This window comes from Ixodes scapularis, unplaced genomic scaffold (assembly GCF_016920785.2).
Source record: "Ixodes scapularis isolate PalLabHiFi unplaced genomic scaffold, ASM1692078v2 PGA_scaffold47__10_contigs__length_4178495, whole genome shotgun sequence".
NCBI classification, from domain to species: domain Eukaryota; kingdom Metazoa; phylum Arthropoda; class Arachnida; order Ixodida; family Ixodidae; genus Ixodes; species Ixodes scapularis.
Genome location: NW_024609876.1, coordinates 2,252,604 through 2,279,308, shown reverse-complemented (window position 1 = coordinate 2,279,308; position 26,705 = coordinate 2,252,604). Strand labels below are relative to the sequence as shown.

The following is a 26,705-nucleotide window of genomic DNA, read 5'->3' as shown; positions in this document are numbered from 1 at the left end:
GAGATATAAATATTAAAGAAAGAAGCTCGGCATTATCAACGAGCGCTAGGTTTCGGCTTCGCAGTTTTTGCGGTGAGTGATCTAGCTCAAAGCGCATGCCACAGTCGGGTAGTGGGCGTCATCGCCGGTCACGCTGGCGATTGCCGGACTGACTGTCTCACGAAATACGTTCAGCGCGGGCCGAACACATTAATTTAGCGCAGGATTTAAGGAACAGTTTGTGGTTTTGGACAATAATGCGCTTTGAAAGCAAAGTGGTCTACGTACCATTTTGATCCGCTCTCAGGCCGCCTGCTTCGAGTGCCTGCCTGGACGCCGCACGCACCCTCTCTCAACGATCCGCTCTCTCAAGATGGTAGACAGAAATATCGCTTGTTATCGCCTTATTCTTCCCTAATCGACGTAATTCGTGCAAATCTGGCGGTTGGGCTGAGCGAATGCGACGGCATAAACGACTCTTCCTCGCCAGCCCACCTCGCAATTTCGCTTGATCTCTTATGTTTGGTTTAGTTTGTGTTTTGGTTGTTCCAGTTTTTCTGCCCACTATTTTTTGCACTTTTCTTACAAAAATAGGTCTCAGTTTGTAAGTAATATAATATTTTATTTTTTTAAAATTAAGTGTAATTATTTATTTTAAATGCATGCGTGTGTTACAGCTTGTTCTTGTTTGTTTGTTGTTGTTGTTTGTTCGTATGCCTACTAGCGCCACGTTTTATTGCAATTGATAACAATACTAATACGTCCAGTCCTAGAGAGCGTCGACTTTCGTTTGCCGGTGTGCGAGTGTTGGACACAGAATGTGAGTTTGTCGCATTGTTTTCCTTCAAATAGTATTGGCATTACCCCGACAATGCGACTTTTGGACATCTTATCATTTTGCCATGGCGTCCGCGCATTTTACAAAGTTGTACTGCCGTTTGCATCTAGGGGACGACGCTCTCGGTTTGCTTACCGGCTTGTCACGTTAGCGTTCTTCATTGTGCGGTCTAGAACACCGCCTTGGCGTAATCGCTAACTGTTGGCGTTATCTGTAACTTCTTCCGAACAGAAACATGATGGATATACGTCCGAACCACACGATCTACATCAACAACCTGAACGAGAAGGTCAAGAAGGATGGTAAGTCCTACCGCGTTTTCCCGGCGTCTATGTTGTCAATGGACCTTGTGCGAGAGTCTGTAAATCGCTGGAAATGAATTACGTCTGCACTTGCGTACCGCGGTCCGCGTTTTCCGGGCGTGTCACCGTGTTGTCAGTAAGCATTGTGCAAGAAGTCTGTAAATGGCTGGACATGAATTACGACTCTACATGCGGGCGCGCTCCTTGCACCTGGTGTTCAGCCAGAGTACTTCGTTTGGAGGCAACTTTGTTTGAAGCGCGTTACACTGTCATCGTCTACTACCAGTAACCTTCTGGGACGGAATAGGACTTCCGAGGGTATATACTCCGTCTCACTGAAGCCGTGCAATACAGCCAAAGCTACAGGGGAGAGAGCGTATGCCAACCTGTTCTAGAGTAGGGAAAGGAGGAATGGGAGACAAGGGCTGGGATTCCCCCGTTCCTCCTTTCCCTCTTTTTGAACAGGCCGGGATACACTCTCTCCCTTGTAGCTTTGACTGTACTGCACGGTTTTAGTGAGACGGAGCATCGAATAACAGTTCTTACATTTATGGCAGTATTACCAGGCACAGTACATGGCTTGCACGTGATGTCATCGCATGATGTGGCTGGTCGGTCAATCCTACTTTGTGAGAAAAACAAATTCAATGGTGTAAAATGGGAGCTGTAGAAGGTTTGTGCTCAGCATCAAGGCTGCCAAAATGGCAGCTGATGTGGCATCAGTGCAAGCCATGTGTAGCTTCTTCACTATATTCTGTTTCACGATAAGTTGGCAAACTGTGGAGACTGCGGCCCCCGCAACCCATTAAGGGCGTCGGAGCAAGGCACGTGACAACACTTCATGGGTGAGGCCATGAAGTCCTCATTACCGCCACGGCAACAGTGTCGTCTGTGACCAAAAAGTAGTTCGAGGCTTTTTCTTTTTTTTTTTTCTAACAGCAATTGAACTCGCGTGATTGCATCTTTATCGACACTGCGCTACATGATGCGGAAGAAAGACGAAGGCATGTTATTTTTCAACGTCACTTAGTTGGGATCAACTCTTCTCCGAGAACAATGTGGCTTTTGAACGATGTTTGAAGGATCGCAGCACTACAATCGACCACTTCCGCTCAAAACATCACCCTGGCATTAGCACCTGGCTCAGATTTGCGGGTAAATTGAGCGTATGGTTCTCTCATGAACTGTCCTTAAAGAGCTCGCTACTCTAGCAGACGGCAATGTTGTGGCAGTGGACGCTCATCCGTAGTTGGTCGATTTCGCAGCAGGCGGCTCTTGGCCACCAGACAACAGCCGGTTCCTCCGGGCCCTCATATGGCGCAGTGACGCAAGCGCTCCTGTGACATGGGTCACGTGCCTTGATCCGACGCTCTTATTGGGTCACGGGGACCGTAACCTCCAAAGTTTGCCAAGTTATCATGAAACGGAGTATACACTCCGTGCGGGAACTATAGGGGACGCTTTGAGAAACGCGCGCAGCGCCGCTAGCGGAGGAGCTGGCGTTCGACTGTGAGGCGCGTTCAGCAGCCTGCGGCGCCTTTTCGCATGCCAAACTGTTGCGGCGGAAGCGCGCGCGGACGAAACTTTTGCTTTTTGAGCCGATAAGTTGAGGGTGACGTTGCATGAGTGCTGGAGCAGAAGGGCATTTAGCTGTTCTCCACTTCTTATATATTGAGTTTGAGTCGTTATTAGGGGTAATTTCTCTAGTTGCGGCGGAGCAATTTTCCGAAAAACAAGACGGCCGCCACCATAATTGCTCTGAGTGGGAAATTTATTTCACTCGTCGCTGTAAACCTAGGACTGCTGGAACCATGATGTTTGGAGGCGAGTGAGATGTTCACTAAGTTTGTGCACGAAGAGTGCCAAGTTTCTTTAAGACAGCAGGTGTGAAAGTTATGTTTCTAACGAATAAAGAAATAAAGCTGTCAGGAATATCCAATATTGGACCCAAAATGTAGTGTTATAGCGGGCTGTGCAAAATGCAGATTTGGGCAGACAGGTGCTTGGACTTGACAGTACCATGACATAGCACTTATTATACAAAAAAAAAAAAAAAAGGTGGCATAGGGAAACCAGGTGAAAATTTGGTTTGGACGGCGTAACTCAATGGGAACCGGTTTTGACCATGAAAAGGCTGTCAAGAGAATACCACTGATTGTGGGAGGTGGAGACTTTACAGGTAGGAAGGGACTGGTGGACTGTGCTTCCAATTGAAACAACTTTACGAAAGGTGGTTCCAAAGCCGAGAAAACAAAGCTGTCGGCCAACACACGGTTTGGCCGCCAAGGGCTTTTGCGGTCAGCTGTTGTGTAATAACCTGTTGTGCGAGGTGCTGATTTTCGGCGCACAGGTACTTTGACATGACCGTCTCTTGGCACAACACTTATTATAACAAAAAGAGTTGGCATAGCGAAACCAGGTGGAAATTTAGTTTGGGCGGCGTAACTAAATGGGAACCAGTTTTGACCGTCAAAGGCTGTCAAGATAAAACCACTCATCGTGGGAGGTGCACACTTTACAGGTAGGAAGGGACCAGCGGACGGTACTTCCAGTTCGAACCACTTTGCGATAGGTGGCTCTAAAGCCGAGAAAAAAATATTGTTGTCTACAGAACTCGGGGTGTCAGCGTTTTCACATCCAAAAGGAGGCTGATCCAGAAAGAAAGCACACCACATAAACTTCCATACTCAAACGTCGATTCTCCAGTGATTCCGAGTTTCATTGTTGTTTTCTTTAGATTTATATTTGTCACTTTTTTTATTGTTCGAATCTTTCTTCATGAAGTACAGATTGCGCGCCATACTTGTCCGGAAATATCAATGACACGTACGATGGGGACAAAACTTCTTTGGAGGGCATTCCTCCAACGAAATTGGCACTTAATACCCGCGAGTGTGGGATGGCATTTTAGTTCGTCCCATCGGCGCTTACACAAGTAGGCGTTACTGGTACAAAAACAAACGCAGAGCTCAAAGCGGCAGTGTAGAATATGTCAGCCGTGATGACACAGTGGCTGACATGATCGGGAGACCAAATTTCTCGCGTCGTACGGCACGACTCCATCGGTGTCGCTGTCCCAGAAAACATCGGCGAGGTGAAAAACTGTGAAACTTTGTCCTCACGAGATACGACGCATAACTATTGAAGCAGTTAATGACGCAGCACAGGCAGCACTTCATGCTGTGAACCCAGCGCAACCGCACCATTCCGACTTCAATGCGTACCAACGTACGCGGCGTGGTTTCGGTTTCGTTTTCTCCGGGGTTCTCACTGCCTACCTTCGCTACCGGCCGCGCGGCGGCGCGCCAGTCGCGTCGCACGGAGTGTATAGAACACCGTACTACGAGCTCCTTGGCTTTTACGAATTGGAAGTGCTGTTTTGTAGGTTTTGTCTCAATCTGAAAAGTATTAAACCACAGGATGGCTCTGACGTTTGAACGGGGTTCAATGGGCAACTGACACTGACGCCTAGTCCGTTGTCATAGCACTCCATTGTGTTCCGAATTTCCACTTTGAGAGCTGTTGGTGAAGAAGGAATGAGCCTGTTGGATAGGGACATTCCCTCAACTGAAATGCTGTAGCTCACTCAGCCACGCTCACACACGGCTTATGCTTCCAAGCCTGCGGCTTCTGAAAATGGTGTATTCCTTTTGAAATCATAGATGTAACAACAGCCCTCTTGCTTTGGTCAGCTGCACTTATCCCATGAAAATGTATTACTGGCCTCAAAGCATTTCCCATCAGATTGTTCTGCTGTTTTATCTCCGCTGATTTTCAATAACGGCACTACGTTCTGTGCTTGTTCCTCGAAGAGATTAACATATTTCAGGGCCATCAGATGCCTGCCATGTGGGGACTGGACATCTTGGCACTATATCTGCATTGTGTGGAAAAGACAGAGCATGAACGGTAGTACTTGTAAACCTAATGAAGAGATTGTTGTCCAATGCTTTAAAAAACGGTAGAGCTACGTACACTGCGAAGGTTGGGCAGTATAGGCCAACGTGCTGTTTACAAAACAGTCCACGTTTGCCCACTTCAGGCTGAGGGATATCCCTTGCTGCTACTTGTCTCGGAGAATGACACGACACACTGGTTGGACAACACATGGTCACTTATTGACTGTCAAAGACTCCAAAAAGTCTTTGCACACACGCTGCGACGGCTTTTTAACGGCGGCAGAGCGCCGCTCACGTGGCCAACTGCACTTGACCCTCTTGAGGTGGAAGTGACCACAGGTAATTTGGCATGTGGGCAACCCGGTCCAAAAGTTTGGATTCCGGTGCCAGTGCAATGCCGACTGGATTTAAAACAGAGGAAAATTGGCGACTCCCTCGCCGGGGTAAAGAGACGGGGGGGTGATGTTTTTATTTTTTTTGTTTGCCTGATCCCACAAAGGTCATCCTTGTGATAGTTACGAAATTGCAGAGGGAAAGCGAATTGACGAAAAAAGGAAACCATACTTTTGATTTTTAATTTCTAGGCTAGGCGGTGCAAGTTACCGCCTGTTATAAAGGGTACAGCTGTTAGCATCCATCCGTCCATCCTTCCCCAGGTTGTCCACAAGGTGTGGGCATTGCACATGCAGAGAAACCAGCATTTGCACATGCACTGCACCGACAGCACTATTGCTATCGCTGTGGCATGACATCAGCACTGCGCGTTGGTGTATGATTTTAAAGATGCCAACAGCCTAGCGATTGTGGGTAGGGAACAGTGCTATCAAATCACCAATCAAACATCTTGTGTTATTTAATGTATAAAAAAAAAAGAGCATAGCCATGTTACAGTAAGATTCTACGAATGAACATGCACAGCAGTGAGCCTCGAAGGGTTAAGCATCTCTTTAAGACTGTGGGGAAAGAAGAACCGACGCATCAAGTCTAGCAAACTCCTGGGGGTCTGATTTCTTTCAGTCACTGTGAGGGCGAGATCTAATTTGCCTCTCGCGGAGTGATCGAAAATAGCGTTCATAGACAGTTGTCTGCAGTTTGTCTGCTATGAAGCGCCATCCACATGTGGAAATAAAAAGAGAAAACATAGTATGTCGTCTGTTAACGGATCGGAAAAGAGATTGCTTGTCCACTAGAAATAAAACGCCGCGGCGAAGTGAGATCGGACGCAAGCTGAATATGGGATAGTCTGCTATTTCACGTTGGAAGCTATTGAACCCAACCAACGCTGCCGTACACAAGCCGACATCGACCGGTAGATGAGCAAGTACTAAGGGAAAGCGCATTGAAGGCCTCGAAAGACCTCATTATTTGTACATTGGTGAGACATTCTGACCGAAATATTGCCCAATTGGGAACTCGAGAACAGGTCTCAAATGTCCCTTCAGTTGATCACGTGCAAGTTATGGCACCATGTCCTATCCGCGGCCGAGAACGCGCTCGCTCTCACCTTGACCGAGATCGTATCTCTGGTGCGGACTAATATTTGTGCAGTCCTCTTTTGGTGCGTCTTCCTCACCTTGTTTCTCGCATGTTTTGCAGAGCTGAAGAAGTCCCTGTACGCCATCTTCTCCCAGTTCGGCCAAATCTTGGACATTGTGGCGCTCAAGACGCTCAAGATGCGGGGCCAGGCGTTTGTCGTCTTCAAGGACCTCAACAGTGCCACAAATGCACTGAGGTCGATGCAGGGCTTCCCGTTCTACGACAAACCGATGGTGAGTGTGATCATACTTCCCAGACGCTGGGCATTCTTCTACTCACCGTGCTAGAGCCACAGCCGTTTCCTACCCGGAGCATGGGAAGCACGGCATCTTTAATGCCGGAACCACACTGCTCATACATGCCAACTCTCCCGAATTGTCCGGGAGCCTCCCGAATTTTGATCACATCTCTCGATTGTACGGCCGCGACCTTAAATCTCCCAAAAAGTATCCGCCGTAGTTGTTTTGTTTTTGTTTTTTTTATGACGCCTTATTGCTGTAGTCATGACAGTCATGACGCGCGTGTCATTGCAAGTTACTCGAGAGTGGGTTTAGGTTACTCCAGCGGGTTACCACGTGACAACTGTGAGTAGTAGCGAGGGTAAACTAAGGTAGATTTTCAAACGCCAAGGTACGAAACCTCCACTCCTGAAGTTAGAGCACATTTTGGAACACAGCTTGTATGACCATGGGTGCGCTGGGCTTCAGTTGGCTTTGTCAGGTCGTCGAGTGAGGTGCGGAACGTCGAACTACTCTTTGTGTTTCCCCGAGCTTAGTTGGAACCACTGATCTGTTGGAACGATCGATGGCACTTTCAAAAGTCAAGAAGAAGTACTTGCAAGTATTTCTGAGATCATACGCGACTGAGTTTCCGTGCTTTGTCGCTTCGCGGAACGCTGACAAGTAGGGATTCTGTAGCAAGTGCGCCTGTGATGTGCGAGCGTTATGCACGGCGGCAAGCTTGACATCAAGATACAAATCGCTTCACGAAAGCATCAGAACCCTTCTCGTGCCGTAGAAGGGCAGTAGAAGGGACTGCTTAGACAGCGCATGACAACTAAAAACAAAATTAAGGTTTTTCATTGGGCCAAGACGCTGGCTAACTTGAACTATTAAGCAGGGGACACACAAACAATGAAAACTGGCACTGTGTGGCAGTTTTTATGACAACTTGCGTGTATGCAGCGATGTGGGCCTATTTCCTTCCGCCACGTCACAGCGTTGGCGCAAGTTGCCACGGAAGTATCTGCGTGGTTCCCGTTTTCGTAGCTTACGTGTGTCCTGCTGGAGCCCCATTAAATGCGCTTCTCGCCGAGCACCGGTGCACCGTGGGGAAGCAACACCCGCGGAAGCAGGCTCCGCAGGTGTTGCCCCTCTTCTGCAGTCCACCGGTGCTCGGAAAGAAGCGCGCGCAACACGGCCACGAGAACTAAAAGCATGAATTAAGGCTCGTTCACACATCTGTGACTCCTTAAAACCGAGTGCCTTAAAACCTCGTAAATCTCTTATAACAAGAGGACACACTGGCGCCATCTATGCGGTGACCCTGGAACTGCATTTCAATAGAGCGAAGGTTTGGCAATACTTGTGAAGTCAAATGTATGTACTACTAATGAGAAAGGGTTGTTTGTAACATTCACAAAAGTTCTTAGAGTCAAGAAAGAAAGAATGACGTGCAAAAGAAATAGGAAATATACAGGACAGTTAAAGGTTCCACCGCTACCCGATAGTTGGCAACACTGTGTCCTCTTGATGTAAGAGATATTAAGAAGTCGCAAGTGCGATGATGTGATTGCTGCACCAATTGCGCCAAACTGCATCAAGGGGCTAACCTTGCTACATCTTGCTACATTTTTCCAAAATATGGGTAATCTGCACCAAGCTTGTGCCGAAGCACCAATTTTGGTCACCTTTGAAAACCGAAACTAAGCTGAGTACCGTAATTGAGCACACATGAGCTAGGTGGCGCAACTGGCCGCCTGACAAAAAGTACCCTGCATCAATCGTTCATCCGGTCCTTGCATAATGTTTCCCGCCGTCTTTCGTCTTGCGTCTTCTTTTAATTTTTTCAACGATAGACGCAGGCGTATGCGGACGCTCCGACGCTAGCGTGTTGTGTACCAGCCATGGCTGTGAAACGAAACCATGTTTTTGCACGGCGGGAGTTACTTTATGAGCTGAAGCACTCTCTCCTAAAAGCAATGGCCGTGGCCTAACTATATTTGGTCCCTGCCTGCCAGTCACCGTGGTTGCACGACGTCAGGTGTTGCCGTCCCGCGTCGCTGCAGGTATGGCGCTTTCTAAACTGAAACGTAGGGTTTCCTGCATATTCATCAACATTCTTTTTCTTGTTTAATGCGCTACTACAAAAATCCCTTTAGCTCAAAGGCTGCTGTGTCGAAGTATTGATTACCTAGGTTTCTCTCGGTAGGCTTTCTTTAGAGACAGACCCCGGTACGTGAAAAATCTGCTGCGAAAGAAAGTTGGTGAAGAGAAGTGAGCTAAAGCAAAGAAGGCAATGTCTGCACGCTGAACCTGCACAACCCGCTTGTTTGTCTCGAGTTCAGTCGTTGCACAAAGCGCTCCAAGAACTTTTTGACCCTGGCTCGCGATGTCTTGCACCGATGCGTTCAGGTTCTTTTTTTTTTTTTTCCTGTGTTTAGCTTGTACCTCGCCTGCCGGCCTGGCAAGCACATGCCGCTGGACTGTTTTTTGTCGTATGCTGGACCGTTACATTTTGCATACAATTTTGGGAATCAGTTGGCGACGGAGAGCGGACTGACACGGTTTTGATCGAACAGCCATCTCCGCTCTCGCGACAATTTCGCATTGGGCGGCAGAAGTTATGTGTTTTATCAGTTGGAGGCTGCTTCTATTTATTATATTGCTAGTCAACCTAATGCTGTGATATTTACTACTATGCTGGTCATTTTCAAATAAATTTTAATTTGTGCAGTTTGGTTCTTATTTACTGAAGCATTGCAAAATGTGTAATGTCATTGGCATTTTAGTTACATGTTGATAGACTCCCAGGGCCCGTTTGCTCGAAGCCGGTTAACTTTAACCGCACTTAAAAGTTAACCGCCCTTCCCTACTAGGTACCTACAAGTACAAAGCCAAGTTTAACAAGGGCTAGATGAGCGATAGCTCCGTGTTTTATTATGTAGTGTCACCTACTGATTGTAACGAATATATGTGGCTTCCGTGGAAAAAGTTTCCCGAAAAGGGGGGACCCAAAAACGCGCGCTACCAGGTTTTCGCGACGCAGCGCTGCATACAGTGAGCCTAAGAAACACTTTTTGTTGATCATGGTACATATATTGATTAAGGTAAAACTAAATTAACCCTTGCTTGGAAAATGTTTAAATGTTTGGCTGTCTGAATTGAAGATAAGCCTCGTTGAAATTTCCTTCCAAGTTCGAAAGACGACGAAGTTCGGTCCTAGTAACGAGGAGGAAGAAGTGCGCAGTGAAAGGCAGGCCGTACACTGGCAGCATGGCTGGCCAGCATGCAAGAAGTGTACATAACACCATCATAAATTGAAAACCGTGTAATTCGGCTCCAGTAAAAATAGACTTATTATTAAATTACCCAAGCATCGAGGAGAACGCTGAAAGTGTAATTCTATGCACCGCGCGCGCTGGCCTTCCCAGTATACACCGACACGCGGGCTTGACGTCACGGAGCTGCGGCAGCGCTGCGATCGCGCCGGAGCCGGGGGGTGTGGGCAAAAGCGCGCACGTTTCGCATGGGCGTCATAGCATTTCAGCATGCCGCGAAGCTGTGTTGCCGTTAATTGCACCGAAATGTACAAGAAAAGCAGCGGAGTGAGTTTCCACAAGTTCCCGGCAGACTCTGAAAGGCCGAGAAGGTGGATAATATCCGTGGATCGAAAAGAATGGTCGCCTCGCGCGAATAACCGTTTGTGCGGCAAACACTTTCTTGGAGGCAAGGCCGGCTTCCATTTCAATCTCCCTCCCGAGGCTTGCTTATGTGCAGGGAAGCCATTGTCTGATCGAGATCACCCGGATTTTGTTCCCTCGGTGTTCGCGCACAAAGCACCGGCCAAGCGCTCGTCGGAGGCTCGCTACGCACGTGCTACCGAGCAGAAGGGGATCGGCGACAGAACGGCAGTGTTGTAGGCGTTACCGAAAGAAGTAATGAAATATGTTACTCGTTACTTGCAAATAAAAGGTATGCGTTACTGAGCTACGTTATCTCAAAATAAAAGGAACGCGTTACCGCCACCGATAAAAAGTAAGGCACGTTACTTCTGCGTTACTCTTTTAAATTATGATTTAACACATTTTACGGTTTTGACGATACAGGTCATATTCGCGACTCCAGCAAAACGGACGCCGCCAAGCTGGAAAACCGGGAACCAGTCGGTCCAGGTCGCTCCGCGCCCCGCCGTGTCTCTGATGGCTTTCGCGGACGCGTGCTGTCGGCGCAGGGGCGAGCAATGTAATTTGACGAAGGTCCGAAAATTTCTTAAGTTTGCCTGAGTGTTCATTAGTGTGGTGAAGCCTCAGTAGATTGTTTCTTTCCATCACGTGTTTGAAAGCCCGTTTACTCCACAACACACGGTCGCGTGCTTTCAATTTTTTGGATGAGGAGGAATCACGGAAAAACTTTTTGATTTCTCGTCTGTCTCTAATCTAATTCAAAGTGACGACTGCTTGGTAACTGATAAATGGTTTCTTTATAAGGATGTAGAACAGTGGACTGGAGGTCGACAGACGAAGTGTTTCACTGGAGGGAACACCAATGTTGCAGTCAAGTGAATGGAAAGGTTCGATAGCTGCTTTCCTTGAGTTTGGTTGTGCTCGATTAGCTTCAAGTTAATTTGAGCCACTAACGCCGGCCGGTGCGTTGGCTATTCATCTTGGCGGCTTTTCGCCGAAAAAGACCACATTGAAGGAGTTGGGCTAATTTCGCAATTACTTGATTCAGAAAACCTGCTCGCTGCATATGATTAATGAGGGAAATTATCTGCTTTCAAAAGGTGGGGGACGCGTCTCGCAAAGTTGGAAGCTGTCACGTCATTAGGATCTATCGCGCCTCCAATATTTATATTATAACCCCTGTCGAAGCCAGCAGGAATATACGTCTACATCGCTCAGGTTGACCGGCCACAAAAAAATACTTATTTTATCCGTTCAGGATTCGAAGTCAAGTTCAATGCAGGGAGGTCTGAGTGAATCTCCGATGAAGACTCTCCTCAGTTTGTCCGCATTCGTCTCCGTTCTACCGGCTAGAACCATTTGGCTAAGTTTAAGTAGTATCTCTCTGTCCGTCAAATATACTTTTATTCAGCAGTTCACCTAATAGTTAGTTAACTAAGTTCATATTTCAACCCGAAGAATATGCTAATATCGCTTTAGGGACATAGTACGTAATATGATACATAATCCGCATATTCGTCAAAATGACTTCTCGATTGCTACTAAAACCTGAATTGAAATACGAGTATCAGCTGCTTAGTGAAGCGCCAGCGAGTTGACATGCTCCTTGGCTCAAAAAGCGCTTGCTTAATTTTCGTAATTTTCCTGCAGCCTGTGTTCTTGACCGAGCACACGACTGGAGCTTTTTCTTGAAACGCGGACAGGCACGAAAGCTCCATTTCGCGGACAGATAAGTCGCATGGTCGAGGCATGCGAGTTAGCTAAAAATTACTCTTGGTGGAACAATTTTGTAGCCTTCGCCGCTTTCCTTAGATGATCAAACTAATTAGAGTCTATTACCGTTTCTCCGGAGCCCATAGTTTCGGTTTTGATCGAAGTCTCCGAAACGAAAGTTTGACATGAAAAGAAAAAAAAAAAAACACCGGCAAAACAAAACTATGCTCGGCAAGTTTATGTGCACCGGCTACACTTAACTGTCTCAGTTCAAATACCCATAAAATTGGGCATTCAACAAAAGAAAGTTTGTTAAATTGAATGCACCACCCATTCAGGCAGCCCGGCCAAGCCGACGCGACCTGGACTCAGCCGCCATGTTTGTTTGGTGGTGGCGCCCCCTATAGGTCGCTGGAGTCGCGAATATCAAGCAGAAGCTGAACAAAACTAGTCTATCTCTTTTTACGGTTTCACCTAGATACTTACGAGAAAAAACGCAAAGAAAACATGGCTTGACGCCTAAAACTCGGAAACAATTGAAGTGTAATTAGGGAAGTAGTAATGACTAACGTAACTACGTTACTTGAAATAATAACATAAGTATGTTACCCGTTACTGTGTCAAAAACGTAACGAGTAGGTTACTACGTTACTGAAAAAAGTAATGCGTTCCTGGTAACGCCGTTACTTGTAACCTGTTACCGCCAAGACTGCAGAACGGACAAACCTTTACTGGTTGTAATGCCTTGTGGTCACGAGGGTATGAAAAATATCATACCTTGACTTGAAGACGCTCTGTGTATTTAATCATTTAATGAATACACACACTTCCGCAGGCCCACAGTCTGCTGATCCCGCCAGCAGTGCGGAAACCGACTCAATGTAATCGTAGGCGTCGAGAGACTTGTAGGCCTGCACCGTGTCGGCCGTGAACTGACTTGGCGAAAACTAAATAAACGACGACCTGAGCCGTCGACTTCCGTGGCAGAAACTTTACGTTGGAAGTCCAGCACCTAGGCCTTGTTTGCGGCGTACGGATCCTTGTAGGCAACGCCGTCCACGCACAGTTTGTTTCGATACCGCTACCGTTCAGGATCGGGCAACGAGCTCAAATAGTTGGGCATAGCATACGACGTACGTTATGAGGAAATACGACGCACAAATAAAGATACAAGCGTCCCTACAACGTCAACAACGAGCGCACGCCATAGAGCGCAATGGCGAAAACACGGAGAGCCGGGCTGCTTTTGCCCACATAGCTACCGCGCATGCGCGGCCTTCCGGCCGTGTTGGTAAACAAAGCCGCTCCGCTTGTCGGTCTATAAAAGATTCAAACTAAATAACCAAAATAGAGCGCTAACGAATGTGCGTGCAAGATGGAATTGGTTGTAGGCATTTGCTTTAGAAAAGTTACCTGCATTCTCCTTGATGCTTGGGGGACGCTGTCTGTTTCAGTGTGCTATCAATACCCGGTCAATTGAGTCAAGGCAATCCACTTTCCAAAGACGTTGCCATGCCGACAATTATCACATTCATTTAGGCTTAGGAAGGGCCAGAATCGAAAGACTACCTAAAAAATGTGGCATGGTCATTGCTCATGCTTTGCGATTTAAGTGAGGTAAGGCAAAACGAAAGCCTACTGCACCATTTATTGCTGACTAACGCGCTCGATATTGCAGCTACTACGACATATTAGTTCCAAAGCGAGCGGCGCTCGCTCACCGGGGCACCGCCATGTTTCCCCGCCGTCCTTACTCTGCCGGTCACGTGACCTAAAATTCCCCCTCGTAGGGAAATGCGTTAACTTTTAACCGTGGTTAAGGTTAACCGGCTTCGAGCAAACGGGCCCAGGGGGTCGAACTTGGCTATAATTGGTTTATTGCGGCGAGTGGTGTGTCCTTCGTTTGTTTACCACTTGAAATAAAAATTTAAATTTTTCTAAGAATATCTGCTTCAAAAGCCACTTTTGCTGCTCCAAAACACTGTTTTGGCTGCTCCAAAGGCCACTTTTGCTGCTCTAAAACACTGTTTTGGCTGCTTTGAAAGGTGCTCCAAGTCGGCTTAGGCCAATCACATCACTGCAAGTGTGTGAATGGGTCTTTACGCAAAGACGTTGTTTGAATAGAGTGGTTTACGAGTACATTAAAGACATAGCAGGACAACCAAAATTTTTAAATTTGTTTGAATTAACCGGCAGTACGAAATATCCGCGTTTGAATTATCGCGAGCCTAAAGTATACTCCGTTTCACTCTCAAGTTTGACTGCAAGCGACACTGTGATCCAACGGAGCAAGTGGCGGCAAAAGCGCGTCATCTCTGCGCGTTTGCCATCTTTGGCTAGACCAACTGCATGCGGTAAATGCCCCATGATTCTGCCCTTTTTTTTCTGTGCATTACTGGCTTGGTCACTGATGGCAAACTCGCAAAGGTGACAAGCGCCGTGATGACGCACTTTTGGCACTGCTCGATTGGCTACGTCGGAGCGTAGCGTCGGCTGCGGTTGGACAAGTGTGAACCGAAGTATGTAATCGACGACGAGGTGAGAACGGCAAGGAGGAGCTTGGGTTGCCCCGCCTATGGCGCGAGTGTCCTACCTTCGACGAGGCTTCAACCTCTCGTGCCCCTCGAGCAAGCGTGCTCTGCCAAAGCGCGGCAAAAGGCATAGAGTGCGCACTGGAGGCCGGGCGTTCGAAAGACGTCTTCGCCATTGTCATTCTGGCGGCAACTGTAGACCGGAAGATGTGCCACTAACTGCGAAAATTCTCTTTTTTTGTCTATGAAGCAAAGTTTGTGAGCAGCGTGTACGCATCCAACCCTTGCCTATCTCGACTTTTCCAGTTTTAAAGCCTGCCGCGCTCAAGAGCAGTGCCGCGCGACCTAGGAATGGTGCGAGCCAAACCATTTCTGGGTTGTCTTTTAAGTTTATGTCTGTTTTTGCTGCCACAGAAAAATGCTGGGGTTTACATTGAGGAACAGGACACCGGCACAAACTTCACAGACTTTTGGAGCCCCTCGGTGGCGAGGCAAAGCGCCAGCCTAGAGATCCCCAAAATGCGGTGTCGAATCCCGGTTGAGGTGCCTGCAATCCGACGGAGGCTTATTGCGGAGAACCGAAATGTGGTGAAAGACTCTCCTCCTACTCGGATAGGAGGATCTTTCCTCCTACCCTTCTTCGTTTGTCTCAAGTGTCACTTTTCTCACCCTGGAAGATTAGCCCATCATTAAAAATTTGTACAAAAGTGGCTTCCCTCTCTCTTCCTCCCGTGGCTCCGTCAGGACTGTGCGCAACTAGTGAGATGGAGCGTAAGTTACATATCTCCCTCCATTGCACCATTTGGCTCACTGGGACCATAGTCTTCGCAGTTTGCCAGGTTACGGCGAGACAGGGTATGGCGGTTGACAAAGATGATGGCGAGTGGGCCAGGGCATGCGAGCAGCTCCGGTACCCTCTTGCTTTCTTTAGCATCACATGGTAGATGCCGTGGTGGGCCTTAGGGGATTTTTGTGAAATGTCTGTCGGTTACCTTTTGCAAGACTGGGCGGCTAACCGGAGACCTTGTCTCCTCCAGCGCATCCAGTACTCCAAGACGGACTCGGACGCAGTGGCCAAGATGAAGGGCACATACGTGGAGACGCAGCGCAAGCGCCCGGCGGCGGACGGCGAGGCGGCCCCCAAGAAGAGCAAGAAGAAGAAGGCGCCCCAGCACGTGGCCAGCGCCACCGCGGCCGTGGCGGGGCCCCACCTGCAGTCCCAGCCCATGATGATGATGATGGCCCCGGGGGCCATGATGGGCTCCCTGCCCGAGCAGCCCCCCAACCAGATCCTCTTCCTCACCAACCTGCCCGAGGAGACCAACGAGATGATGCTCTCCATGCTCTTCAACCAGTGAGTCTCTCTCTGCTCCAAGGGAATCCCCCGCGGTCGCGCTTCTTTATCGTAACCGTGCTAAATTTAGCGGGAAAACTGATGTCCCGTGACCTCAACACCAATTCAATCCCCCAGCGGACAAATTCAGTTTCTCATCTAGATTTAGCAGACAAATTCAGTTTCTTTGCTAGAATTAGTGGGAAAATTGACGTCACGTGACTCAACACCAATTCAATTCCCAGCCAAATCTAGCGGTGAAATTCAGTGTCTCCGCTAGATTTATCGGACAAATTCAGTTTTTTTGCTAGATTTAGCGGGAAAATTGACGTCACGTGACCTCAACACCGATTCCATTCCCTGCTAAATCTATCAGGGAATTGAATTGGTGTTGAGGTCACGTGACGTCAATGTTCCCGTTAAATCTAGAGGAGAAACTGAATTTATTCATAGGTGACGTCATTTTCCTTGCTAAATTTAGCGGGGAAACTGAATTGGAGGAAGAGGAGGGGTATAGAGAAGGAGGAGGAAAATACCCTCCCCTCCATACCCGCCCCTCTTCTTCCTCAAGAGCTGCACTCTAATTGCACATTATAGATATTTGTAAATGTCTCATTTTTTATTTACGTGAACATGAAATGGTTCGCCGTATCGCTTGACGGTAGTCGTCCGAAACAGTGGCACAACAAGGGAGAGAGGGTCGCATGTACGAGGGGAGCCTTGCTGCTTCGTACGAAGGCAAGCACCTAGTCGAAAACTCGTTTCCAGCGGTCGGGCAGCTTTGCGAGGTGCTTAATAGGAAGCGTGCGACGAGACGGCGGTGCCACGATGTAGCTCCCACCAGAAGCATTTCGCGTAAACGTCGTGCATAGCTTGCCAACTTTAGTTTGTGGTCGAAGTCGGCGTACCCGAGCACAGCGCTATACAAACGTTGAGAGCCTTAGTTGGCGCCAAGTTTTTGTGCGCAACACCTGGAGGTTCAGCACAAAGACCCCCTTTGTTGTGTGTGGATGTGTAGTTGGCCTGTAAACCTGTCTAAAGTGAGGAGTGTTCCAACACATATCGTTGCACTCCCGTTTTCCCGTTTTAGGAGTCGCATAATGCATTGGCGTTTGAAAACGTCTTGCTGCGACGGAGACTCGAAAAGCATTTTGAAGCAGCTTGACTTCCTGTGGTCGAAATATTACGATACAACAACAATAACTTTTTCCTCATATTGTTAAATGGGAGGTGGGGAAAAAAGTTATAAAACAGATTGTAGGGGGTCCCCCGGCCCCCTCCAATGGCAGGCAAACAACAGCTCGTGAAAAAGAAAGTCTTTCGCTTTGACACATGCATTCACAAACACTTATTAGCGATGTGCATATACGAGGGTGATTCTAAAATTATTTGCACTTTGGCTGTAGAATTTACTTTAATCAAAGCCTTGGCTAATTTGTGAATGATTTGTCGCATCATCCCCTGTCCCTCGTCTACCCATGTGGACGAGCTTATTTATTTTTCCACAATAAGCTCGTTCACTATCTCTGTGGACGAGCTTATTTATTTTTTATTTATTTGTTTCAAATACTGCCAACCCTTAGGGGTTATTGCAGGAGAGGGATCCAGAACATGCAGTCAAAAAATGTATGACAATAACTTATACACGTAGGAAACCTAGATTGGTTATACATAGAGTTCCATGTTTTGGGAGTTTATTTTTTGTCAAATTCAATGGTTGTTTTTCAGAATTTATTTTTGTTTGATTCCCAATTCTCCGATATTCTGAGTTTTCACAGTGTTTCTTATTAAAAATAAATAAATAATATTCGGGTATAAATAAATGCAGAACAAAAAAAAAAAAAAGACACGATTGTATCAATTAATATTTTCTTCAGTTGTATTGGGCATTGGTGCTATTACTGCTGGTAGTACTAATGTGTCCTACAGCGAAAGTTACACACAAGTGTTGCTTCAATAAATGTTGACACCTAAAAATCAATAAACTCCTGGAGGTAGTCGCTGGGAAGTTTGTATCCATTCCATACTATTCCATCAACCTACCGCACGAGGAATTGTGGTAAACGATGTAATAGAGAAGTTTCAGCTGTCCCTCTTCCCCACTTTACGCAATCTCTATGGTCCATAGCTTTCACTGTTATAAAAACACAAATGTTTCCTTTCTCTAAAGCACAAATAGTATGACCCAAACTGGAAACATCAACAGTGACTTTTGTCATGACCCGAAATGACCTATGGACCAAAATTTGAAACAAGAGTGTAGTGACATTGTACCAGGACCAGCACTGCTCAATTCATTTATTGTAAAATACTTTTGTGTGTGTGTGGGGGGGGGGGGGGGGGGGGGGGATTGGCACATCAAATTTTGGGGCTTATCGGATAAATCCGAATTGACCAAAATTTTACCGGCGGGTGTTTTTCTGAGTTTTTTTTTTTGGATCTGTTCGAAAACACGGAACCCTAATCATACATTAAAAACCAAATTCAAAACTTTTCCTTCAAATAATTTTTTTTTTTTTTTTATGGAAGAAACGCCAATAAAAACACTCTGTGGCAATTTGTTCCGGTCTTCGATAGTTTTGATGAGAAAAGAGTATTTTTAAACGTCAACATCGGGTAGGTGAGGTTCAACTGAAAAATAATGATTTAAACTCTGAGATCGCCTTCCAGGCGGTTTTATGTAACCTTGCGTGTCAACAATTAGTGCTTAAAGTACAACATGAAAAAAAAATTGAATTCGGCAATTTTATGTTTTGTTAGTAAGGGAAGATAGCTTTTTTCCACAAAGCCGTAACAATCTCCAGCCCATTGCACAGAGAAAAAAAAAAAAATCTAGTATGAGTCTTTGAATGCGTTCTGTTTACCTATTTGAGTTTGTGAATGGGGAACCCAAATTGTAGATGCATGCTCTGTCACTGGCGCACCAGAGTTTAATAAACATTAGCTCTTATGTCACAGTTTGTCTTACTCAGGATTCACCTCATGAAGCCAAGCTTGCAATGTGCAGAGCTACTGACATTCTGAATATTGCTTAGAAAGCATTCCATGCTTTGATACAGTCATGTCTCGTTATGTGGACTCCACTATATGGACACCATTTTCAAGGACAAACTGGGGAAATACATACATTTTTGTCTCGTTGTTATAGACAACTCACATTATGGACGATTTTTTTGTGGGAACGGAGGTGTTCATATTGACGAGACATGACTGTACCACTTTTATCATCGTAGAATTGTAGTGATTGGTGACTACCAAGTGCCTTTACTTTGACCGCGTGCAGGTTCCCCGGATTCAAGGAGGTGCGGCTGGTTCCCGGACGTCACGACATCGCCTTTGTGGAGTTCGAGAACGAGATCCAGTCGTCCGCTGCCAAAGAGGCCCTGCAGGGCTTCAAGATCACCCCGACTCACGCCATGAAGATCACGTTTGCCAAGAAGTAGCACACCCCCCCTCCCGTCTCCTTCTTGTGTACATTTAGAGGGCCGAGACGGCCTTCTCGGTTTCCGTTGACGTTCTTTGCCCATTTCTACGCAAATAAAGACCATCTTCATTCACGGTTTGTGTCACGGTTTTCACATTATTTTTTTAACTCAGAATGTGTCACTATATGATTGGCTCGAGAGGCTCTAAATAGGCTACGCTTTAGAGTAGCGACTCTCCAGCCATCTTGGTGCTCGAAATCATTGTTGCCAGTTATCTAAGGCTGTACCTGAAGTCGCAGGAAACATCCTTTCGCCCTCTAAAAATGTGAAAACAGTCTGCAACCGAGCAAAACTATCGCCCAAGCTTTCCGACACCGCATTCAATGTTTAGGAAGACATTTTTGAGTTGTAATGATCACCAGATGCGCCGACTCTGCACTCAGCACCAAAATGGCGGCGCCCACTAAAGAATGGGAGGATGGAGTTCCAATACCCTAAGCATAGCTATTCAGTTACCCTATACTCTGTTTTACGACAACTCGGCGAACTGTGAAGTCTGCGGCCCCCGCGACAAGGATACGGAGGCCTTGTCACCGCCACAGCAAATGCGCCGGCCACAGCAAAAAGTAGTTCTGGGCTTAGTTTTCTTGTAACGGCAATTGAACTCGCGACATTGCATCTCTATCGACGCTACGCCACACAACACGGAAGAAAGACAAAGGCTCGTTACTTTTCGGCGATACTTAATTCGGATCAGCCTTTTTTTTTTAGAACAATGTCTGAATGATAACAGCCGCGTAATCCGTGAGCTTTCGCTCGAAACATCGCCCTGGCATTAGCACCCGCTGCAGATTTGCGGGTATATTTAGCGTATGGTTGCCTCATGAACCGTTCCCGAAGAGCTCGCTGCTCTAGTAGACGGCAACGTTGCGGCGGTGGACGTTCATTCGAAGTTGGTTAGTTTTGCAGAAAAGGACGGCCGGTTCCTCTGGGCCTTGCATTTGGAGCAGTGACGCAAACACTCCCGTGTCGTGGTGTCACGTGCCTCACTCCAATGCTCTTATTGGGTCGGAGGGGCCGTAGCAACCATAGTTTGCCAAGTCATCGTGAAACGGAGTATTGTTGGCTCCTGGCCACTTCCTCTAATCCAGGGCGAGTTGTCTACCAACCGTGATTTGTCAGCGAGATTGTCAAGACCAAAAAAGTCGGAATTTCCACCCCAACCTGCTTCAGTCGGGGAAATTGAGCTCTCCTTTCACTGATCCACAGCATAGGTTGGGGGCATGGTTCGAAGCAAGAAATGGAGACTTCTGAGCGAGAGGGACTCACGGGCTTTGATTTAATATGAAATCAACTCTGAAGCAGTGAGAGAAGAACACAAAAATGGTGGAGTCGTGTGGAAGAAAGATTACTTTTGTTGAACTATCAGTATGACTCTGGGCTTATGTTTGTCATCAATCTCGACTCTTGAGTGCTTCAGTGTGCCCTGTAATGTGGCATTTACGTTTGCACCTTTTATTTTTATTTTTTATTTACAATACAAATTTCATTTGCTTTTTAAAATACAGTTTAAATGTAAATCCCACATAAGCCAATACTGGCTTGTGCGTGGGATGGTGGAATGTCTGCTCACTTTGAACTACCGCCGGCTGCATGTATGCCCATGCTGCAGGCTGTCGGGAGACTGCCATAGCTTTAAGGTTCTTTTTGGACAGTGTTTTCCCGTGGTTTATTTAAAAGGCAATGACTTGGTAAAAAACTATTGAAGAATACAAGTAAAGAACCCTTGACGGTCCTGTCCCCTTAGGAGTCGGTCAGGTGAAGTTGATAAAACAGTCGGGGAGTTCGAAAACGTTATTATGGTAGGCACCCTGCACGCGTCTCTTTTGATTGACACGCGAGGAATCCGTCCCAGTCTCGGCATTAATGCAATAGAGCGGCGCAGAAGCCTGTAGACCTTGTAACTTGTAATACACATACTATTGCCATTGAAAAGGCTAGAACGGCGGAGATGTAGGCACCCTAGATGCGCGATAAGAAAAATTAAGAGTAAGCGTATTGTTTCATCTAGAAACTTGCTAAGCATCGTCGAAAAGCAATAAATCAATTCATTGGGCCGGGGGGCGGGGGGGGGGGGGGGGGGGCAGCATTTTACGGCGTTCCAAAAAAGCGCTCAATTTGGACGCATCTCTAGGTTTCGATTTCTTATCGCGCATCTAGGGTGCATGCCTACATCTCTGTCTGTCTGAGGGTGAAGACATCCATTGTTGCCCTGAATGTGCACGCGTGACGCTCTGGCGCACTCGGTGCGGGACTTGGGCGGTAAAATGGCGTCTATGCATCAGCCAAAGCTACGCGCTCGAGCTGAGTGACACCGGATTGCGCGCGCTTCAAAATGCATAAAAAGAGAAAACGATTGGGCGGGAATATGGCTGAGATGTCACCACTCAAGCAAAAGCGCGCGTGTGTATGAAGGCACTCCAAGCGCATCTGTGCTCCAGCGCTTCTGCTGCCCGGTGGCCGAGAGGCGCAACGCACGTGCGCCATACTTCCTTCCATGATGCTCCTCTTCATCCTACGAGTGAGGCGAGGCGGTAGTTTCGCGACTTGGCCGCTGGTGCAAAGATACGCTCCAATAGGAAACTGAAACCTAAAAACGCGTCCAAATTTAGCATTTCGGAACGCCATAAAGAAAGCTGCCCCTGCCCTATATCTTTCTAAAATGAGTTGGTTTATTGGTTTTCGATTATGCTTAGCAAGCTTTTTCATTGAAACCCGATGTTTGTTTTCACTAATTTAACGCTGTATCTAGAGTGCCGTCCGACGGCACTCTTCCAGATCATTCAAGTGCAGATCGAAGGCACTCCACTCGCGCGTTTAAGTACCGTCCGAAATTGTTAAAAGTCACGCTCACTCTGACATGTGTTCCACCAGCCGCTCGCCGACAATTTGTTTTAACATAAAGCGCGTGCGAGACAAACGCTACAGCGCAGGAGTGAGCAGAATGCTTTCTTCTGTATGTTTATGCGTGCGCGATGCAGGTGCGCGATCTTGGCAAGTTTCCCGAAGTGGCACTCTCGAATGTTGCGATTGTGATTGAAAACAAATGTCAGTTTCAAGCTTACGTTCTCCAGTAACAACCTCTAAAACAGAAAAAAGTGAGGCACACGTATTGAACCTAAAAGTTTGTGAAAAAAAAAAAAATGGAGTGCCAGCCAGGCATATGCTAAGATGCCATTCTTTGGTTTTCATATAAAATTTGTTGTAAAAAAGTTTTATGAAATCTGTGTATACTCGTAATTAGCAAATCTGACACAAAAAAGTACAGCGAGTGTAGGTATCCTAATTTCGTCCACAAAGTGCCAAAAGCAAGACATTCTTCACTAAAGGACGGGATATATGCTCGGTAGGACGGCACTTGAATGCGGGCGTAAAGAGCGGTCGGACGGAACTCTAAACACTGCCCTAATTGAAAAGATGATTAGTAAATTGTAGTTAATTAATTAGCTAATTGTTGTTGTTTTTCTCTCAATGCATTCAAGCTGAGTGCAACAATGTGAATTTTCGTGATTGTGTTTTAGTGCCCATTTTCGTGTTTGTTTTCGTTGTGTTTACAATGCTGCTTTCCCGCCAAACTGCGTTAGGGCGCCAGGAGCTCGTCAAGCTGCAACCGCAGCTTTTTGTCCTGACGTCCTTCTTTTTTGTACCAACCAGAATGGGAAATAAAATGCATTATGATTATTATTATTTTTATTATTACTTCAGCTCCGCCGTGGCTGGCAGTTTGTTCCCGGAAAGTTTCTTCTTCGTTTTTTTTTTTCTCAACCAGGCTATTTTTAGAGATTTCTGAAAGTGCTCGGCTGAAACACCCGGTATATAATGTTTTATATATTTTTACATATTCGAAATTTGGCAAGGATACTTGAGTATTGCTAAAATATTTATAGGGACAGCTCTATAGCTTTATCTTTTTAATGTCAACTCACTTGTTTAGTTTTCACCTTTGTATGGATTCATGCAGAGGCGTAGGGTTTTCATTTTCCCGGGGGGGGGGGGGGGGGGGACATAGAATGTGGCTCAAGGAGGGTGACAGGTGGTTAGGAAGTGAAGCGCCTAAAAATTGGTTGCGTGAGCAAGCCAAAAGTGCGTCGAGAATGAGACACAGAAGAAATTGGTCCTTCAGTGAGCAAGCCAAAAGTGCGTCGAGAATGAGACACAGAAAAAAATTGGTCCTTCAGTGAGCAAGCTCTGAAGATTTTATTTCCGCATGGTGGGTGCATTCTTTATGAAGTGGGGCACATCAATGATATACAAATTCAACAATTATATTTGTAACATTGAATAACAGCACATACCATTGAAGAAACAAGACAGTAAAAATGTTTAGTGCTTGCGAAATTACCGTTCTCACACGTCTAACGATACGCTGCAGCTTATTACTTCATTACATTTGCCTTAGCACTTTCACTCACAGTAATATCAAAGAAACGAGAAAAAAAAGTATAAATTACTATATTGACAACACAGACTTAAGGGACACTCAATTTCTACTTATCATGAGTCTCTCTCTCTCTCTGTCTTTGTCTCTCTCTCTCTCTATGTATATGTATATATATAGTGTATATAGTGTAAGAGGCAGCCGTACCCCCTTTAGCTGCTTCCTCTAGTTTCCTCGGCATTCCCCGACCTCCGCCATGCATGTTACGGTGCTGACAGGCGCTGCAGTGGGCAGTTTTAGATTAAAACTATCGTTCGGAGGGCACCCTGTTCTCATTGCTTCTTCCAGCACCGTAACAATATATTTAAATGCTCAAATATAATTAACAACGAAACAAAATGAAGTAAAGACATATCAAACCTTTGGACTTGCATTTTACATGCATAAAAAAATTGAAGAACAAATCGCAGTTTACCATAGAAGGTAAAATTGTCGCTACTATCAGAATGGCTTCTTACACGCGCATTGAACAAAGTACAAAATGAGACAAACATTACAGTTCTTTGTGATACTGCTTTATACGTATAGATGAAAAAATTACACAAAGACAAATCGGCAGCGTATTAGAAACATGATAAATGAATTCACGATTGAGAGAATAGAATTCATGAATGAATAACCCTTTGGGAAGTATCCCTGAGAAGGCGCAAAATACAGTTCATAAGATCGTTTAGTCAAGCCTGTCCCATTGTAGAGCGTAGAAGTCTTAATTCTCTCCGGAGGCACGAGAAAGACCTTTCTGGCGCGCAGGAAGTTGCAGGAATTGTCAGTGCAATTCGGAGGAGCTTAACAACCTCTGTAAGAAAAACTCTCAGGGGTTCACCTCCCTTTCCCGAAAGAAGGTCTCCTACGTCTTGAAATGTAACAAGGCTCGTGACACTTTGCTTTGCTATGCCCATTAACAGTGGCGTACCAACTTGTTTTTGAGTGGGGGGGCAAACCCGACCCTCTCCCCCCCCCCCCCCCCCTTAATCGAAAATTCGGCGCAACTTTTGTCGAACTTTTCTAAAGATGTGGCAATGATTCGGCAAAATTACAACGTTACCAGACTTAACATTGATATTTTGTTTTTTCTAACGAAAAAAATTTTGCTTCTTCTTCTTAAAATAAATACAACTTGTAGTGCCTATTGAAACAGTTATGATTAAATAAGGTGATATTCTACAAGATAATTGTATCGATGTCGCTTTTGTGTGTTTGCTGGCAATTTTAGTGTTTGCTTGCAGAAAGTGGCGTGACAACGAGGTTGGGTAGTAGCCACGAATTACACTACGAGAGTTTTGATTTTGAGGCTTCATCAGCGCACGCCTGCAAGTGTGTTTACATTGTTCAAATAAAGACAATCACTGCGTTCTTACTTTCTCTGGGAGTCACCGTTTCGTGCGCGAAAACGGATGCAACGGTTGTTTAGCCTTCACCAGAAGAGATAACAATACTGTAAATATGCATGTTTTTCGATTTGAGTCACTTGACGTCAGCTTTGGATGAAAGTGCGCGTTCCATATTCGCAACGTGCCGTTTTTAACCTTTAAAATTCCGGTTTCTGGTGTTAGGACACACACGGACGTTTAGGAACATGGGGAGAGTTAGGAATGTCGGATGTGCAACGTCGAGCATGATAGTTCTGTGTTTAACGAATACTTTTCATCAGTGTTTACTAACGAGTGCTTGGACTTCGTCCCCACTCTCCCTGAAGAGCTTTACGAGCGCATGCATCCTATTAACGTTAACTCCGCTGGTATTAAAACAATGATTGATAAACTAAAACTTACTTCGTCAGCTGGAACCGATAACATCAACCCTAAAATTTAAAAGAAACACCCGTGTTATTTCTAGTGAGTATTTGAAACTCATCTTCATTCAGTCCTCATCTCAAAGCTGCCTTCCATCTGACCAAAAGGTGGGAAGGGTAATTCCCAGTCTTTAAACAGGGCAGCCGCTCTTCCGCATTTAATTATCGCCCTAATTCATTCACTTCAATTTCTTGCAAACTACTTGAGCATATCCTCTACTCCAATATCATGAGGCACCTATCATCCCATTTCTTTTCTTTTAACAGCAGCACGGTTTTCAAAAGGTACTTTCCTGCGAAACGCAACTCCGCGACTTCATCCATGACTTGCACACTAACCTTGAATGTCACGTCCAAACTGACGCAGTTTTTTTTTTTTTTTTTTTCCAAAGCGTTCGGCCGTGTCCTCCATCAACGCCTTCTTTCTAAGCTATCATCTTTTTGCCTCGACCAATAACCGTTTGCATGGATTCGTGACTTTCTTTTTTCCCGTGTACAGGTCACGTCCATGATGATCATGAATCTTCCTTAATAAATGTATCTCCTGGTGTTCCCCTGGGGTTCGTACTTGGGCCCTTACTCTTTTTAATATTTATTAATGACATTCCCATTGGGATTTCTTAAAAAAAAAACGCTTTTTCGCCGACGACTGCGTCATCCATAACAAAGTAACTTGTGTGCAAAATAATAACCAGCTTCAGGAAGATCTAGATAAAATTAACAATTGGTGCAAAGAGTGGATTATGTCACCAAACAAGTATAAACGCAAACTAACCCACTTCACCAAGAAAAAAACCACTCTGTCATTTAATTACTTCTTGGACTCCGATCTGATTGAGACCGCTACTGTGTATAAATACCTTGGTGTAAGACTAACATCTGACCTTCCCTGGAATAACCACATTGAAGTCATTACCGCCAATTCATCTGGAACTCTTGGACTAAGCAGACGTAA

General features: G+C 46.0%; 2 protein-coding genes across 2 annotated transcripts in view; one reads left to right on the top strand and one right to left on the bottom strand.

Annotated features, from left to right (window-relative positions):
• Positions 1–881, bottom strand: part of LOC8052626 (vacuolar protein sorting-associated protein 26B-A) — a 34,398-nt gene extending 33,517 nt beyond the window's left edge. The window contains exon 1 of the mRNA XM_002435804.4: positions 268–881. Within this exon, the coding sequence (XP_002435849.1) occupies positions 268–270 (3 nt within the window). The 5' untranslated portion in view covers positions 271–881. The remainder of the gene's footprint in view (positions 1–267) is intronic.
• On the top strand, positions 710–19,592 carry LOC120847393 (U1 small nuclear ribonucleoprotein A). Its single transcript, XM_040219133.3, has 5 exons — positions 710–799; positions 1,049–1,119; positions 6,615–6,787; positions 15,740–16,056; positions 19,319–19,592. The coding sequence occupies exons 2-5, from the start codon at positions 1,053–1,055 to the stop codon at positions 19,476–19,478; spliced, it is 717 nt and encodes a 238-aa protein (XP_040075067.1). The 5' UTR covers positions 710–799; positions 1,049–1,052; the 3' UTR covers positions 19,479–19,592.
• The last annotated feature ends 7,113 nt before the right edge of the window (positions 19,593–26,705 follow it).

Excerpts from the sequence above, each read along its gene's own strand:
- LOC120847393 (XM_040219133.3), top strand. The coding sequence starts at position 1,053 with ATGATGGATATACGTCCGAACCACACGATCTACATCAACAACCTGAAC. Across the intron at positions 6,788-15,739 it reads CGTTCTACGACAAACCGATG|CGCATCCAGTACTCCAAGAC; the intron begins GTGAGTGTGATC and ends TGTCTCCTCCAG. Across the intron at positions 16,057-19,318 it reads CTCTCCATGCTCTTCAACCA|GTTCCCCGGATTCAAGGAGG; the intron begins GTGAGTCTCTCT and ends GACCGCGTGCAG.